General features: G+C 51.1%; 1 protein-coding gene across 1 annotated transcript; it reads right to left on the minus strand.

Annotated features, from left to right (window-relative positions):
• Positions 1-1,784: 1,784 nt before the first annotated feature.
• On the minus strand, positions 1,785-10,410 carry GIPR (gastric inhibitory polypeptide receptor). The gene is made up of 12 exons (XM_051990875.1): positions 10,257-10,410; positions 9,140-9,307; positions 8,590-8,697; positions 7,914-8,229; positions 7,360-7,504; positions 6,939-7,098; positions 6,176-6,236; positions 5,936-6,005; positions 5,367-5,455; positions 5,128-5,266; positions 4,663-4,704; positions 1,785-4,568 (listed from the first exon to the last, which is right to left on the minus strand). The coding sequence occupies exons 1-12, from the start codon at positions 10,408-10,410 to the stop codon at positions 4,425-4,427; spliced, it is 1,596 nt and encodes a 531-aa protein (XP_051846835.1). The 3' UTR covers positions 1,785-4,424.
• Between the last annotated feature and the right edge of the window lie 5,725 nt (positions 10,411-16,135).

A 16,135-nucleotide genomic window follows, 5' to 3' on the forward strand; every position in this document is an offset into this window, starting at 1 on the left:
CAAACAGGGGCCCCCAAAGAAGGAGTAAGGGTCGGGTTGAGGGAAGAATAATAGATGAGGCAGGGATGGAGTCAGAGAACAGAGCTCCCGGGGTTGGAGCAGACCTGGTATCCAGTCTTTTTTCTATCCAACACACCCAGACCCCCAGATCTTTGGCATTTGTACTATTAGGTTGTGAGTTGCCACAAGTGGGACTTTAAAAGTGCTCTCATTAGAGAGATCTCATCAGATCTCATTGGACCTTGGAAGTTTAAGTCTGGCCCCCAGAGAGGGGGTGCTGAGCAGGGCTGGAGACCAGGGGTGTCCTGGCCCACTTCCCCCATTTCTGTCAGTACAAGAAGTAGCCCCAGGAGCTCAAGAGGTCAGAAAGCACAGGACCTAGTTCTCTTCCCAGCTGAATATTCCTTCTCCTGAGCTATTCCTGGCTCTCCCGGGCCTGAACTCTCAGGCGGACTGTTCACCCTCTGTCCCCGCAAAGAACAAATTATTTTTCATTGTTTATTTACATATCTACTTTCACCAGCCAGAAAGAAGTACATTTCCACTCCCCAGTCCTTGTCTAGATGTAGCCCCTGATAGCCTGGCTCTGGGACCAGAGAGCTTCTGGCATGGATGCCCTTCTCTTGCCGCCTCACTCTCCCACCCTCAGGGAGTCACTGTTTCCATCCCAACTTTTCTTATAAAACCATGGAACTGGGGATGCAGTGGTGGACTCTTTGCTAGAGGTAAGGGAATTCTGCACAGGAGGATGAGGAACTGGGGGAATGATTTGGGGGTTCTAAGAATAGGAAAGTCTAGCATTACAGGTCCTTAGACCTGGAAGGGGATTTATAGAACAGCTCAGCTAATGCCTTCACCGAGTCCTAAAGAAGAGTTTTGATTTGCTGTAGATCACAAAAATAGTAAAAAAAAAAAAAAAGGCCAGAAGCCTTTCCCTGCCTTTCTAGACTTGTTTTAAGTGCCCAACCCTAGACCTGAAGGAGCTCCCCTTTTGCTATTGCTGTTTAAGGGCCAGATTTTCATCCCCCACCCCAGAAAGTCACAGAACCTTACACCTTCAAATGTCTTCCCCCCATCAGCTCGGGAGAGATTTGAAAGGAGGGCAGGGCAGGGCAGGGCACGGCACTTCTTACCAAGGAGGAGGGAAAAGATCCTTTTGACCCATGGAAATCAAAGAGGATTCTCTCAGACTGGTTTTATACTTATTTGTGAGGACTGGGCAAAGGGAAGGGAACTACTGAAAAGAAGACTTTGGGGAAGTCATCGTAGCTCAGCTATGGGAGCTCTGGCCCTCCCACCACTGTTAGAACTCATTCTCTGCTGATCGCTTGCCTTTTGGTTGGTTTCCCTCCCCTCAAGTCCTCCTGACTTCAAAACCAGTACTCTATTCATTGCCCCACCTACCTGCCCCTTTAGCATCTTTTTTTTTTTTTTAAATAGCTTTTTATTGACAAAACCTATTCATGGGTAATATTTCAACATTGCAAAACCTTCTGTTCCAACTTTCCCCTCCTTTCCTCCACCTCCTCCCCTAGATGGCAGATAGTCCCATACATGTTAAATATGTTAAAAGTCTATGTTAAATACAATATATGTATACATATTTATATAGTTATCTTGCTTGGATTTAGAAAGAAGGTAAAAATAACCTGGGAAGAAAAAAATGCAAGCAGATAATAACAGAAAGAGTGGAACTGCTGAGATCGCTCCAAACTCATTTCCCACAGTTCTTTCGCTAGGTGTAGCTGGTTTTGTTCATTACTGATCAATTGCAACTGATTTGGGTCCTCTCATTGCTGAAGAGGGTCACGTCCATCAGAATTGCTCATCATGTAGTATTGTTGAAGTGTACAATAGCATCCATTTTTGAAGATCATTTTTGACTTCCAAATTCTCACCCACCCATTGAGAAGGAAACAGGTAATGTGATATCACTTGTACACACGAAGTCGTTTTTGCCTTTATTTTAATGGTAATTTTGGAAACAACAAAGGGAATTCTTTTCTGAATCTAATTTTCTCCAACAGAGTAGCTAGTTGTGGGAGAGGAGGAAGCAGAACGTCTCTAGAAGAGTCAGCTGTGGATGTGATTACATGTCTCAGACCAACGATGCTGGATAGTGAAGAAGAGGCTGGGTGGGCCAAGAGGGAGGAGCAGTGTTTCTATTTACCAAGAGTTTTAGACTGGAAAGAAAAGTGGAAATGCCAGTGGGGAGCTGATCCTCAAGTCAGAAGAAAGGGAGAGGCCCTTAGCTGCTCTTGACCAGTCTATGGTGACCCAGGAGCGTTACATTGCTGCATATGATTGCAGAGCCCCATCAGGGGGCTTAGAAAAGGTGAGGGGGGGCAGAGAGAGACCACAACCCAAGGTCAAACATCCTGACTTTAGGCCCATGAGCTCAATTCCTGGGAGAGATTCTAGAATGAATTTTTTCCCCTTGAGGCAATTGGGCTTGAGTGAGGGAGCCAAAGGTCACATAGCTAGGAAGTGTGAAGTGTTGGTTGTCTGAGGTCACTTTTGAACTCAGATCCTCCTGACTTCAGGGCTGGTGCTCTATCCACTGCGCCCCCTAGCTGCCCCTGAAATGAATTATTACTGAAGGGACAGTCAGCACATAGGGTGGAGAAGCAGCAGGAAGCACCAAGTACCCCCATGGCTTCATAGAGGACCAATCATAAAAACTAATTTTCCTGCTTTTTTTGAGAGTGTTACTAAGCAAATACATCAGGCGACTGCCATAGATAGTTGACCCAAATCTCAGCAAAACATTTCATTGGTTCTTGTGGAACAGATGGAGAGACACAGGCCAGATGATGCGAGAGCCAGAGAGAGGATTCAGAAGGGGCAGACCCAAAAAGCTGGCACTGATGGTTCCGGTGCTCCCCCAGGAGGTCTCCAGGAGCCTCTGGGATCTGCACTCGGCTCGGCTGCTGAAGGTCAGAGACTTTAATAAGGACAGAGGGGGCTGTCGGGAGTGACGGCATCAGGGTCCAAAAGGACCTTCACAGGCCAAGGTAACACGGGAAGGATCACAGATCTGGAGTCAGGACCTTCAGATCTCGTGGAAGTGACCTTAGACAAGCAATTTGACACCCACACCCCCAGGCCTCAGTTTGCCCATTTGTAAAAGGAGTCAGTTGGCACTTGAAGTTCCAACTCAATAAAAATTGAGCTGAATCTAATAAGATGAAACAGGAATAAATATGAAGTCTTAGACTTGGGTTCAAAACTTGCCATGTTTTGGGTAGGAGAGGTGAGACGCGGCTCAGCTGAAGACCATCAAGGGTCTTCTAGGAGACTGACAACTCAATGTAATTCTACAGGGTGAGACAGCAGCCCGAAAAGCCAGATCTTGGGCCACGTGGGCACCGGTATAGCTTCCGGGATGCCAAAGATGACGTTCCTGCTGTCCTCTGGGGAGGGACTGGGGAGCTTTTACCCTGGAGAAGAGAAGACTCAGGAAGGATGTGATAGCTCTCCAAATGTCAGAAGACAGAGCAGCTGTGTGGGAGAAGAATCTACCCTGCCATGGTTGGTCCCAGAGGGCAGGAGCGTGAGCTGGAGGGGGAGTCCAAGAGGCAGATTTAGAGGGGAAATGTCCTCCTGCCCAGTCACTGGAGGGCCTGCCTCGGGAGGCAGTGATGCCCCCTTCACTGGAGGTCCCCAAGCAGGATGGCTGCCTGTCCAGGATGTGACACAGGGAGCGCTTTTTTCAGCTACTAATTGCACTGCAAGGCCATTAAAGATGTGATTTTATGACACCAGCTCTGTGTGAAGGACTTGTTATGCTTGGTTCCAGAGGCAGGAATTACAATTTTTATTTGATATCCAGGCTCCCTCATTTCATAAATGGGTAAACTGAGACCCAGAGAATGGGGACATTAAACGTCACACAGGAAGTCATCGATAGAATGGCACCTGAACCCAGATCTTCTGATGCTAAAAACAGAAGGGAGGATAATTCCTAATAATGGATTGTCTAAGGATATAATGGTCTGCCAGGGTAGGACAGGGGAGAGAGGGTGGTAATGAGCTTCCCCTCAGGAGGCCGGATGCTGCAGAGAGACCCCTAGCTCAGGCAGGTTGGATTAAATGACCCTGTGGCTCTCAGAACCCATGATTCTATTCTTCGGTCCAGCTCCTGAACACAGGCCCTGGCCTGTCCTTAGCAGTTTCATAGTCATCTGAGGTCCGCGATTCTCCAGAGTCATGTCCCTCTGACCGAGTCATGTAGCCTTCTGGAGCCTCACTGCTTTCCTCGGTAAACCAGCGATAATCCACCTTGCGCCTCCTTGCCCAGGCAAAGGAGCTCTCAAAACCTCCCATTAGGGCTGGCTAAATGGGCACGATGGTTATACATTTTTGCTAACACATGCATCTTTGTTTCTCTGTCGGGAGGAGCACGAGGATGATTGCAGCCTTTCCTAGCAGGAGCTCTCAGAGGCCGGGCTAGCCTCCTCTCCCTCCCCACCCGGGGCCCTGCGGCGGTCCTGGGATAGGTGCTGCTCATCCAAGAGAATTTGGCCCAGCTGGCACCGCTGCCATTGTTTTCGGATCTCAGCCTGGACCTGGGGGAGGGGTAAGGGTAAGGGCAAAGGACATGACCGTTACTGATTGGCCCAATTGGAGGAAGAAGACCGTAGAGGTCTGGGGGCTTCGTACCTCTTTGTTGATGAAACAATAGAGGATGCTGACAAAGAGACCCTGGAGAGAAGGGAGAGAGAACATGGAATGAACAGAAGTGCTTCACGGGAAACATGAGTCCTCTCCTAAAGAAAGGGCTAGGCCTTCTGCCCAGGTTTTGGTCGGGCTCCAAATCCTGTGTTCACACCCTAAAACGATTTTTTTGTGTGAGAAATTGGCCTTAGTGCCCCCTGGCAATATGAGTGGTATTATTTTGGTTGACATGCAGGGGTAAGCATTTGTTGGACTAAACATTTTAAATTTCCACAGCTAGAATCAGATTTTTGGAGGTGAAAGTTTTTGTATTCTTTGTAATTGGAGCATTAGTGGTGGGTTCCAGTCTGAGAAGACCAGGTTCTACTGTTAAACTAAGGCTCTGAGGTCAAGGGGCAAGGACGGCAGGTGAGGAATAGAATAGGAACAGTTCCTATCCCAGTACTCTACCTGGAAGGAGCTGAGGAAGATCTCAAAGTACAATTTGGTGTATCGAAGGGCACCTTCTGCTTGTTCCTCTGTCACTGGTGCAAACACCACCTCATGGATGCCCAGGAGGGGGACCAGGGTCAGTGTGGACCTGGCCAGCCTGGGGGCAGAAGGAGCATGAACCACCAGGACCCTTCCATCATTTCCCTCTCCCTCTGTGAATCCAAGGTTTCTTCCTTCCCTTCCTCCCCCCCCCCCACCTGAGCCTGTAGTCCTGGCAACGCATCTGGTGGGCCTTCAGCTTGGCCAGCAGGATGCCCAGAATTCGAATGAAGATAAGGAAATTAACCTGAGGACGGAGTGACAAAATGTGGGGAAGGGTCGTGCTGGGGGAGAAGGCAAAACTGTTGGAGTGAGAAGCTAAAGAACAGGGAGGCTCCAGACTCATAGAACCCTGAACCGTTAGCACTGTGGACAGCGGTGATTGGAAACTGCAATGCTAGAACCTTACAGCTGGGGAAGGTGAGACCTGGAATTGAGCACGGGGGAATCTGAAAGGGGGAGATTTCTTTCATTCGTGTGTCCTATTGCACCCCTCCCCCACACTCCCCCACTTCCAAGCTGGGATTGGACCGAGGCTAAGCCTGGGAGCCTGGGGCCTTGGGAAACCCCAAGCAGGGCTCCCTGGATGGCGGGAAATGGGGCCAGTCTCTGCCAGAGGGGAAGTCTGGGAAAGGCGCCTTCAGAAAACCCCAACCCAGGTACAGAGGACCCCGACGGGGAGAAGGGGTGCAGAGGCTTCCACGGGGCAGGCAATGGGGAATCATACCAAGATGGTGGCGAGGATGGGCGTGCGGATAATCCACCAGATTGCCTTGATCTCGTTCCGTTCCCAGCACCTGGAAGGAGGAGCTCTCCAAGGTCCTGCTCGGCTCCTCCCACCCCGGCCCCGCCCTGGTGCGGGCCACACCCACGCCTCAGCCCCGCCCACGCGTCATCTTGTCGCCCCTGGCCAATCCACGCCCACGTTCCACATTGGCTCCGCCTCCTGCCGTCCACCTTTACTCACTGAGTGTTCTCGTAGAGGTGTCGAGAGATCACCCACGGGACGACAAAGAGCGCGGGGCCTCCTGTGAAAAGCAGGACGCCCCGGAGGTCACAAGAGAGGGAGACCCTCCCTTCTACCTGTGCGGGGTCGGGGAGGGGCTGGCGGCGTGTAAAGTAACCCCGCAAAGTCCCAGGAACGCCCCCTCTGTTCCCGCGCCCCCATTGGAACGTCCCCGCCTTGAAGGCAGGCCCTGCTTTATGCCTTTGCGTTCTCGGGGTTTAGCCCGGGCCGGCCCCTAAGCAGGGCTCCCTCCGCGCTTACTGACCGACTGTCTCAGAGCTGGAAGGACGTCGCCCCCCTTCCTGGGAGCTGGCGGGGGTGGGGGTGGGTGGGGAAGGGGCAGGGGGAGGGAGGGGGGGTAATCCAGTCCGCCCCTCTGTTGCCACGCCTTCCGACGCTCTGTCTGGGTGGGCCCCGCGCCCCCATTGGAACGTCCCCGCCTTGAAGGCAGGCCCTGCTTTGTGCCTTTGCGTTCTCGGGGTTTAGTCCGGGGCCGGCCCCTAAGCAGGGCTCCCTCCGCGCTTACTGACCGACTGTCTCAGAGCTGGAAGGACGTCGCCTCCCTTCCTGGGAGCTGGCGGGGGTAATCCCAGTCCGCCCCTCTGTTCCCCGTGGGCACTAATGGGCCAGTGTGTAACAAGTCCCACTGCTCGCTGTCTGGGGAGGGGAGGTGAGAGGGGGGCCCCCAAACCGAAGACTGTGGGGTTCGCCGTGTGGGACTCACCCCAGCCAAGAAACAGGTAGCATTTGAAGTGACTGTCTTCCGAGAAGGCCATCAACACCAGTAAGCTGTACAGGTAAACGCCCTCCACCAGCAGCCACGTGTGGTTGGCGCTCACACAGTACTGGGTCACAACCTGAGCCACTCGGCACGCGGCTAGGGACTGGGGCTGGGGGGGAGATCACAAGCAGAGGGGGGCGAACCTCCTGAGACAGACTCCACCCGCCAGAGAGAGTTCCCCCCCCCCTTTCAGACCTAGGCTAGGGGGCGAGAAAAAGTCCCGGCAGTCAGGGCGTGAGTGGGTGGGGGGCGGTGGGAGAGTGTGGAGCATAAATCAGACTGTCCCAGCTGGGGAGCTAGAGAACCTAGAACGTTAGGTTTTAGAACCCGCTGCCCCACCCTGAAAGGGGAACCCAGAGATCACCTGACCGGGCAGCACCTGAGAGGGCTCTCCAATGTGCAGGCCCAAGGGAGGCAGCAGTTTATCCCGAGTGAGGATGGCAGCTGCTCGGAAAATGAAGGAGATGAACAGGTTCATGTGGATATAGTTCCGGGTGCATCGAAGCTTCCTGGGGGTGAGCATTGTGACAGACTGTTGACCCTGCCCTCCGCTTTCCCCCAAGCCACCCCCTATGTCTCCCATATCCTCCAGCACCTCCCTCCCCTCCACTTGTCTTTAAGGAAGCCTCCACCCTCACCCAACAAATGGTCATCTTGTCTTTGCTTGGAGATGATTACTGAGAGCGGAACCCCCACCTCAGCTCCGGCCACTTCTGACAGCTCTTCCTGACCCCGAACCTCAGTCTGAGCATCCCCTCCTGGTCCTCCCCCGTGGGTGGTGAGTCTGATCCCTCATTCACCTAAAGTCCCCTCCAGTGCTGGAATAGCACATGTGCCTCTGGGGGGTCTCCCAAAGTGCAAAGCTCTTAGCCCCCCTCCCCCCCCCCCAGGGTCTTTCAGTCCTTCAGGACCAGTTACCTAAAGGAGCCCAGTATCAGCAGAGCCAGCAGCAAGGCAGCCAGAGAGAGCGCGTAGCCCACTGTGTACACCAGCTGCAGCTTCTCCAGAATGAGCCTTTGATCCTGGATGAAGGAAGACACAAACAGGACACAGCGCATTTCCCCATGGGACAGCGAGTTCTCCTCTCCCCAGGAAAGGGCTGGGCTTCCTCCCACCCTCAGTGATCTCACCTGGAAGACCTGCTCCTCCTCTGGAGCCGCGCACTGGGAATGGTCCCTCCAGGGTCCCCACTGGCCGTCCGCCTCGCAGAGACGCAGCACGTAGCCCGTGGTCACTGGAGAGGGCAGGGAAGACAGAGCCGGCTACGGAAGGCTGTGATGTCAGAGTGGAAAGTAAGGGGCAAGGACTAGGGAGCGCGTAGGGCCGAGAGGCGCCCCTAGAGACAGGAGCGCCCACAGCAGAGAAGAGACCTTAGAGAATATCTAGCCCAATCCCTTTTTAGCCAGAAAGCCAGAGATGCAGAGGACACTGAGAGATTCAAAGGACCTAGGAACGAGGAAAGGGAGTTGGCTAGTTAGAACTACAGGGACGATGAAGAAGAGACACAGGGAAACCCCAGAACAGGTGGAGAAAGGGAAACTGAGGTAGCCTCAAACTCAAAACAGAACCTCGAGAAGTGGGAGGGGAGCCTCACCTTCCTGGTGCCAGGGCAGGTACCAGGGGCAGGGGGTACTGGCTGTGGTGTTAGGGGGTGAGTGGGGCCAGCAGGCATACATGTCGAAGGTCCCATTGCAGGCCAGCTCTGGGCAGGAGGAGACAAAGGAGGCACTCCCAGTCCCTTCTCCCAGGCTCCCCCGAAGGGGAAGGGGAAGAGAGAGGAAAAGAGGGATGTGGGAAGGAGATGGAGTCTTCCCCAACTCATCCATAAACCCGAACGGCTGCTTCTAGCTGCCTCCTCCCTCCCTCCATCAGCTCAAACATCACCCACCGAATCAGCGCAACGGGCGCCCCATGGGACATCCACCCTTGTTGCTTTGCTCCAGTCTAGACAGACTGACCATTTCACTGATCCCTCCCTACCCCTGTCTCCCACATGCACATCTCACTGCCTGCCCACATCCATCCACAGCCATCCCTCAAGCCACACCCGTCTCATTTCCCATCTTGTAAAGGCCCCTCCACCGAGGTTTGACCCTCCCCGAGATTCAGGCCCACCGCCTTTGACCTCAGGAGCCCCAGCTCACCCGGTGATGGCTCAGCAGCAGCTAGAGCATCCTGACACTGAGCCCGGTACCGGGCCCACCGACGGTAGAGCTCGCTGGAGGTGCTCCTTGGAAAGCTGGCCTGTGGAGAGAGAACCCTCCTCCCCAGACCCCCGGGTACGCAGGGGAAGAGGAAGGGAGCTGGCAGCCCTCGGAAAGGCAGAAGAACCCATCCCCTCTTCCCTGCCTCTACCTCCTAAATGTGCCCCGCCTCCTCCTTTAGAGGATCTGGCAGTTATCTTTCATCCCAGATTTTTAAAGTATCAGAAAGAGGGCAAGATTTGCAGGCTGGGGTGAGAAAGGGAGAGCCACCATCCATATTGAGGGGTGTCTTAGAACCTCAAGTCCTGTGATTTACAGTTACTTAGAAATGAGAAACCCACCATTAGCCCTCCTGGGAGGAGGGGTCTTGAGACTATTTCTTAATCCCCCCCACCTCAGCTCTTTTGTCCCCTCCTTCCCACCTCCTTACCTGTGCTTTCCACAGGACTGGATGGAACAACAAGAGAATCAGGAGAAGTGGAGGAATCAACATCACCGGAAGGAATCTGGGCCTTCAATGCCCACGATTCCAGGGGTACCTGAAGCTCCTCTTAACAGTCTTGTGGGAGGGGGGTAGCAAGAGAGATAGATGACCATGAGCCGGGAAGTTCTCCTATATCTCTCTGCTCTGTGACTCGGAGCAATATCCCCCCCACCTTAAGGCATTCTAGTGCCCTAGTCTACACAATAGAGGAAAGCTCTCCCTATACTAGTCAAAATCATGGCTCTAGTCCCTCTTCCTGAGACGTGGGTACTATTACAATCCTCCGTGTATGGACAAGGCCAAGTAAAAGGAGCAGAATTTCAGTCCACAGCTCAGTTCTGGGTTCTCCGGAAGCATTGGAAGATCCAGGGCAGAGACTGAGGATTGGTGGAGGATCTCTAATCCCCACTAATTTCTAAGCCACAAGGCAGACAGGTGGAGGGCCAGGCCTGAAGTCTTCAAGCTTCACCTTCCCAGGCTCAAACCTGGCCTCTGACCCTTCCTGGCTCCGTGAGCCTGGGCCAGTCGGGAACTGTTTGCCGAGTTCCTATTTGGCTACATAGCTCAACGCACTTTCCGTTCCCCTCCTTCCCCAGGGGTTCCATCCACTGCCATCCTCCTTGGCGATTCGGATCTCGGAACTTTTGGAGGTCAGAGTGGGATTGGGACGGGGAGAGAGGGATCCAGGAGGCTGAAGCAGCTGAACGAAGGAGAAGAGCTGCTCCATTTTCTTTATCCCGATAGTTCTCCCTTGCCTCTATCTCACCGACATCTCCTCCCCTACCTCCAAAGCCCCACAGCCATAGGAAGGAGACACCGAGGCACAGAGAAAGAGGAAGAGGCAGAAAGAAATGATGGTTTGGGGAGAGAAAAGGTATGAGGTCATCTCTAAAGTCCGGAGAGAGAGACAGGGGTGGGGGAAAAAGAGAGGGAGAGAGAGACAGACAGACAGACAGACAGACAGTGAGACAGAAACAGAGAGAAAAATAGAGACCGAGGAAGAGATGGAAAGAAATGTTAGTAGGGGGAGAAAAAAAGTATGAGACCCTAAGGTCCTATGACAGAGACAGACAGACACAGAGACAGAGACAGAGAAGGAGAAACAGAGACAAAGACAGAAACAGAATGACAGAGACAGAGAGATGCAGATAGACAGACAGAGACAGAGAGACAAACAGAAAAACAGAGACAGGAAGAGATAGAAAGAAATGTGAGTAGGGGGAGTCATACAAAAGTATGAGGTCATCCCTAAGGTCCTATGAGAGATTCAGGCAGACAGAGACAGAGACAGAGGCACATAGAGACAGAAAGAGACAGAGAGACAAACAGGCAGAGACAAAGACAGAGAGACAGAGACAGAGACAGATAGACACAAAGGCACAGAGAGACAGAGACAAAGAAGAAACAGAATGACAGTGAGAGACAGAGACACAGAAAGAGACACACAGAGAGAGACACACAGAGACAGAGACAGAGAGCCTCAGTGATAGAAACAGAGAGAGACATACCAAGGCAGAGACAGAGACAAAAGGTCTGGTTTCTCCTTTACCTGTTCTTTCACCTGTAGCTGCTGCTTTCCCCTTCTTCCTCTGGCTCTCTCCTCCAGGCTCTGGGCTCTGAGCTCCGCCCCCCGAGTGGGTGCAAATCACTCACTGTCACCCATGGAGTCGGTCACGGCTCAGCCCTCCCTATGCCCATCATGGCTCTCCCTCCTCCTGCCGCTGTGTGGGTGGAGTGGGGTGGGGGGTGTCTATGTGTGTATGGAGGGGGGGCTGTGTGTGCACCTGTGGGTGCTTGTGCCCTTTCCTTTCACCAGAATCGTGGGATCCTGAAGCCGGAGGGAGCCTTACTGGCCAAGAAGCCTCCTGATTTCTCCTCTGGCCCCTCGGGCACCGTGTTCCCTCCCTCCCCCACAGAAAGGAGCAGAGGGCAGCACATGCACCCAGGAACTTCTCCCTCTCTTCTCTGGCCCCTCCTCTTTCCAAGTCTCCCTCTCTCAGTCTCTGTCTTTTCTCTTGTTCCTCTTGGCTCGATTTCTCCCCTCGTTTTTCTTTGCTTTGTCCTGATGGGAAAGGGCATCGTGACACTGGTATAGAGCTGGAAAGAATCTTACAGGCCAGGAAATGGAAGTGACTTGCCCAGGATCACACAACCAGGGTCAAACCCCAACTTGTAGACTCCAAGCACAGCAAACCATCCGCCGTATTCTTGCTTCCAAGATCCCAAGAGTCTTTTCTTTTTTTAAATTTTACGGAAACTTTCACAAGCATCAACAAAGGCAAATACAAGGCCTCCTAAAAGGTCCTTAATAAACTTGGAACTGAGCTGCTCTGGGGACGCCCTGCCTGTTGTCTGTCTCGACTTGGTGTCTCTTCTTGGTATCCCACGTGTAGTTATAAGAACAATCCCTCCCCTCACTTGCAAAGACTCATCTATATTTATCAGTGTCTTAAATATTTACAAACACCCACACCCACTCATCGGAAACCCATTTTCCCATTCCCCAGAGGAGGAAACTGAGTCCCAGAAAGAATAAGGGAGAAAACTAAAAGACAGGGGACGAAAAAGAGACACTGGCAAATGTGTCTGTTCATGGAATACTAAGGAAGACGGATTAGCGTGAACTCCCCGACTCTTTTCCTCGAAGATCTCAAAGCACTAAAGGATGGGATGGAAAGATCAGTGTCCTCAGGAGAGCCAGGTGAGGTCAGTTGACCCTTAAATCCAGAGCTTGACCCCCCAGACTTTTCTCCTATTCCATTCTCCTCTCAGGATCCAATAGGGTGGGACAGGAGACCCAGGGAGGAGACGTTCTCTCCTCAACCTCGGCCTTTGGCCCAGACGGTCTCTTGAGTTTCTGTGAGCGGAGTTTGCCTCTCTTCGTCCCTGTCTCAGGCTCCTCCTTCCATGTTTCTGTCTCCAGCCCGGACTCAGCTCTTCTCGTTCCTTCTGGCTTCTCCTGAATGAACGTCTCCCCTCTCCAGCCCCAGGACTGACCGCCAGGTTAGCAGGAGGCCGGGGCCTGGGGCTAAAGAGACAGCAGGGACAGGAAACAGATCCTGGGGGAAGAGGCAGGACCCGGAGCCAGGCAGATGGCAAGGTCGATGAGGCAGGGAAATGAGGTCTGGGGAGGGGGGAGCACTGCTGGGATCCAGGGAGGAGAGCTGCAGAGAGACCCGGCAGCAGGGAGCTAGAGATCCGAGTCAAAAGGAGACAGAGGCCGGCGGCCAACACCCTCCACTTGGCCTTTCAGGGCCCAGGCCCGGACGCCCTACTCCCAGCTCCCCACAGGGACGGGACGGAAAGCGCGGCAGCTCCCGCTAGCTCCGCTCCCTGGGTGGAGGCCTCCCGAGGGAGCCCAAAGGCCCGCACTGGGGTCTGGCCCTGGCTTTCTCTCTTCTCTGGTTCTAGGGAGAGACAGCGCTGCTTTTCTGTTGGGTGTGTTTGGATCTCCACACACACACAAAATTGTGCATCTTCATGTCTTTCTCTTTACATGTATATTAATATGTATAAATCATAATGAACATATGTATATATATGTATTTATTATGTGTGAATGATTGTACTGTGTGTATATAGAGGGGAAAGTGTATATACATGTGTGTGTGTATCCCCCCCCCCTTTTTGTCTATCTCCCTCCAAAGTCTGGAGTCCAGATCTTTTGGTTGTCATAGTGACTCCCTCGAAGCCAGGGAGCAAATATTGTCAGTTCCGGAGTCAACCCTTTTTCCTCAGCACTGGGCCTCCAGAGAGAGGGAGAGAGGAGGAAAAATCTGGGCCAGGCCCCTGTGGACACCCCCTCCAGGCCTAAACGCGAGACTTCTCTATCTGCCGAGTTCCCAAGGTAGAGATCAGAGGAGGAGATACTATTCTTATAGCGGACCAGGTGGGGGAAGGAACAGAACTGACTCTGTGTGTGTGTGTGTGTGTGTGTGTGTGTGTGTGTGTGACAGAGAGACTGAGATAGAGATATGCAGAGACAGACAGACAGAGAGAGGGAGAGAGGGTGGGAGGGAGGGAGAGACAGAGAGAGACAGAGACAGGGAAAAGGAAATAAAGAGAGGAAGAGAGGAAGAAGGGAGGGAGGAAGAGAGACAGAGAGATAGAGAAAAAGAGACAGGCAGAAAGAAAAAGAGACAGAGAGAGGGAGAGGGAGGGAAGGAGGGAAGCCGGGGGAGAGAGAGAGAGAGAGAGAGAGAGAGAGAGAGAGGAGAGAGAGAGAGAGAGAGAGAGAGAGAGAGAGAAAGAGAGAAAATGCTGACTTTTTTTTTTTAATAACTTTTTATTGACAGAAGCCATGCCAGGGTAATTTTTTACAGCATTATCCCTTGCACTCACTTCTGTTCCAATTTTTCCCCTCCCTCCCTCCACCCCCTCCCCCAGATGGCAAGCAGTCCTTTACATGTTGAATATGTTACAGTATATCCTAGATACAACATATGTGTGCAGAACCGAACAGTTCTCTTGTTGCATAGGGAGAATTGGATTCAGAAGGTAGAAATAACCCGGGAAGAAAAACAAAAATGCAAACAGTTTATATTCATTTCCCAGTGTTCTTTCTTTGGGTGTAGCTGCTTCTGTCCATCTTTGATCAATTGAAACTGAATTAGCTCTCTTTATCGAAGAGATCCACTTCCATCAGAATCCATCCTCAAACAGTATCGTTGTTGAGGTATATAATGATCTCCTGGTTCTGCTCATTTCACTTAGCATCAGTTCATGTAAGTCTCTCCAAGCCTCTCTGTATTCATCCTGTTGGTCATTTCTTACAGAACAATAATATTCCATAACATTCATATACCACAATTTACTCAACCATTCTCCAATTGATGGGCATCCATTCATTTTCCAGTTTCTAGGCTGACTTTTTTTCTTTCCTCCCAAGGCCATAGCCCAAAGACAGCTCTCAGGGCCAGAAAGACCCTCCAGATGCAAATAGAGATCCCCTCTTTTTCTTTTCCTTTTTTTTTAATTTTTTAATAACTTTTTATTGATAGAACGCATGCCAGGGTAATTTTTTACAGCATTATCCCTTGCATTCACTTCGGTTCCGATTTTTCCCCTCCCTCCCTCCACCTCCTCCCCCAGATGGCAAGCAGTCCTTTACATGTTGATTAGGTTACAGTATATCCTAGATACAATATATGTGTGCAGAACCGAACAGTTTTCTTGTTGCACAGGGAGAATTGGATTCAGAAGGTAGAAATAACCCGGGAAGAAAAACAAAAATGCAAACAGTTTATATTCATTTCCCAGTGTTCTTTCTTTGGGTGTAGCTGCTTCTGTCCATCTTTGATCAATTGAAACTGAATTAGCTCTCTTTATCGAAGAGATCCACTTCCATCAGAATCCATCCTCAAACAGTATCGTTGTTGAGGTATATAATGATCTCCTGGTTCTGCTCATTTCACTTAGCATCAGTTCATGTAAGTCTCTCCAAGCCTCTCTGTATTCATCCTGTTGGTCATTTCTTACAGAACAATAATATTCCATAACATTCATATACCACAATTTACTCAACCATTCTCCAATTGATGGGCATCCATTCATTTTCCAGTTTCTAGGCTGACTTTTTTTCTTTCCTCCCAAGGCCATAGCCCAAAGACAGCTCTCAGGGCCAGAAAGACCCTCCAGATGCAAATAGAGATCCCCTCTTTTTCTTTTCCTTTTTTTTTAATTTTTTAATAACTTTTTATTGATAGAACGCATGCCAGGGTAATTTTTTACAGCATTATCCCTTGCATTCACTTCGGTTCCGATTTTTCCCCTCCCTCCCTCCACCTCCTCCCCCAGATGGCAAGCAGTCCTTTACATGTTGATTAGGTTACAGTATATCCTAGATACAATATATGTTTGCAGAACCGAACAGTTCTCTTGTTGCGTAGGGAGAATTGGATTCAGAAGGTAGAAATAACCCGGGAAGAAAAACAAAAATGCAAGCAGTTTATATTCATTTCCCAGTGTTCTTTCTCTGGGTGTATCTGCTTCTGTCCATCTTTGCTCAATTAAGGCTCTCTTTATCGAAGAGGTCGACTTCCATCAGAATACATCCTCAAACCGTATCATTGTTGAGGTATATAATGATCTCCTGGTTCTGCTCATTTCACTTAGCATCAGTTCATGTAAGTCTCTCCAAGCCTCTCTGTATTCATCCTGCTGGTCATTCCTTACAGAACAATAATATTCCATAACATTCATATACCACAATTTACCCAGCCATTCTCCAATTGATGGGCATCCATTCATTTTCCAGTTTCTAGGCTGACTTTTTTTCTCTCCTCCCAAGGCCATAGCCCAAAGACAGCTCTCAGGGCCAGAAAGACCCTCCAGATGCAAATAGAGATCCCCTCTTTTTCTTTTCCTTTTTTTTAAATTTTTTAATAACTTTTTATTGATAGAACGCATGCCAGGATAATTTTTTACAGCATTATCCCTTGCATTCACTTCTG

Source organism: Antechinus flavipes, chromosome 3 (genome assembly GCF_016432865.1).
Source record: "Antechinus flavipes isolate AdamAnt ecotype Samford, QLD, Australia chromosome 3, AdamAnt_v2, whole genome shotgun sequence".
NCBI classification, from domain to species: domain Eukaryota; kingdom Metazoa; phylum Chordata; class Mammalia; order Dasyuromorphia; family Dasyuridae; genus Antechinus; species Antechinus flavipes.

What these genes read in the sequence shown, in the direction of transcription:
- GIPR (XM_051990875.1), bottom strand. Translation starts at nt 10,410, where the DNA reads ATGGAGCAGCTCTTCTCCTTCGTTCAGCTGCTTCAGCCTCCTGGATCC. An exon ending in TGCTGCTGAGCCATCACCGG is followed by an intron (nt 8,698 to 9,139) that starts GTGAGCTGGGGC and finishes CCTCCTGCCCAG; the next exon opens with AGCTGGCCTGCAATGGGACC. An exon ending in CCTGCCCTGGCACCAGGAAG is followed by an intron (nt 8,230 to 8,589) that starts GTGAGGCTCCCC and finishes TGCCCTCTCCAG; the next exon opens with TGACCACGGGCTACGTGCTG.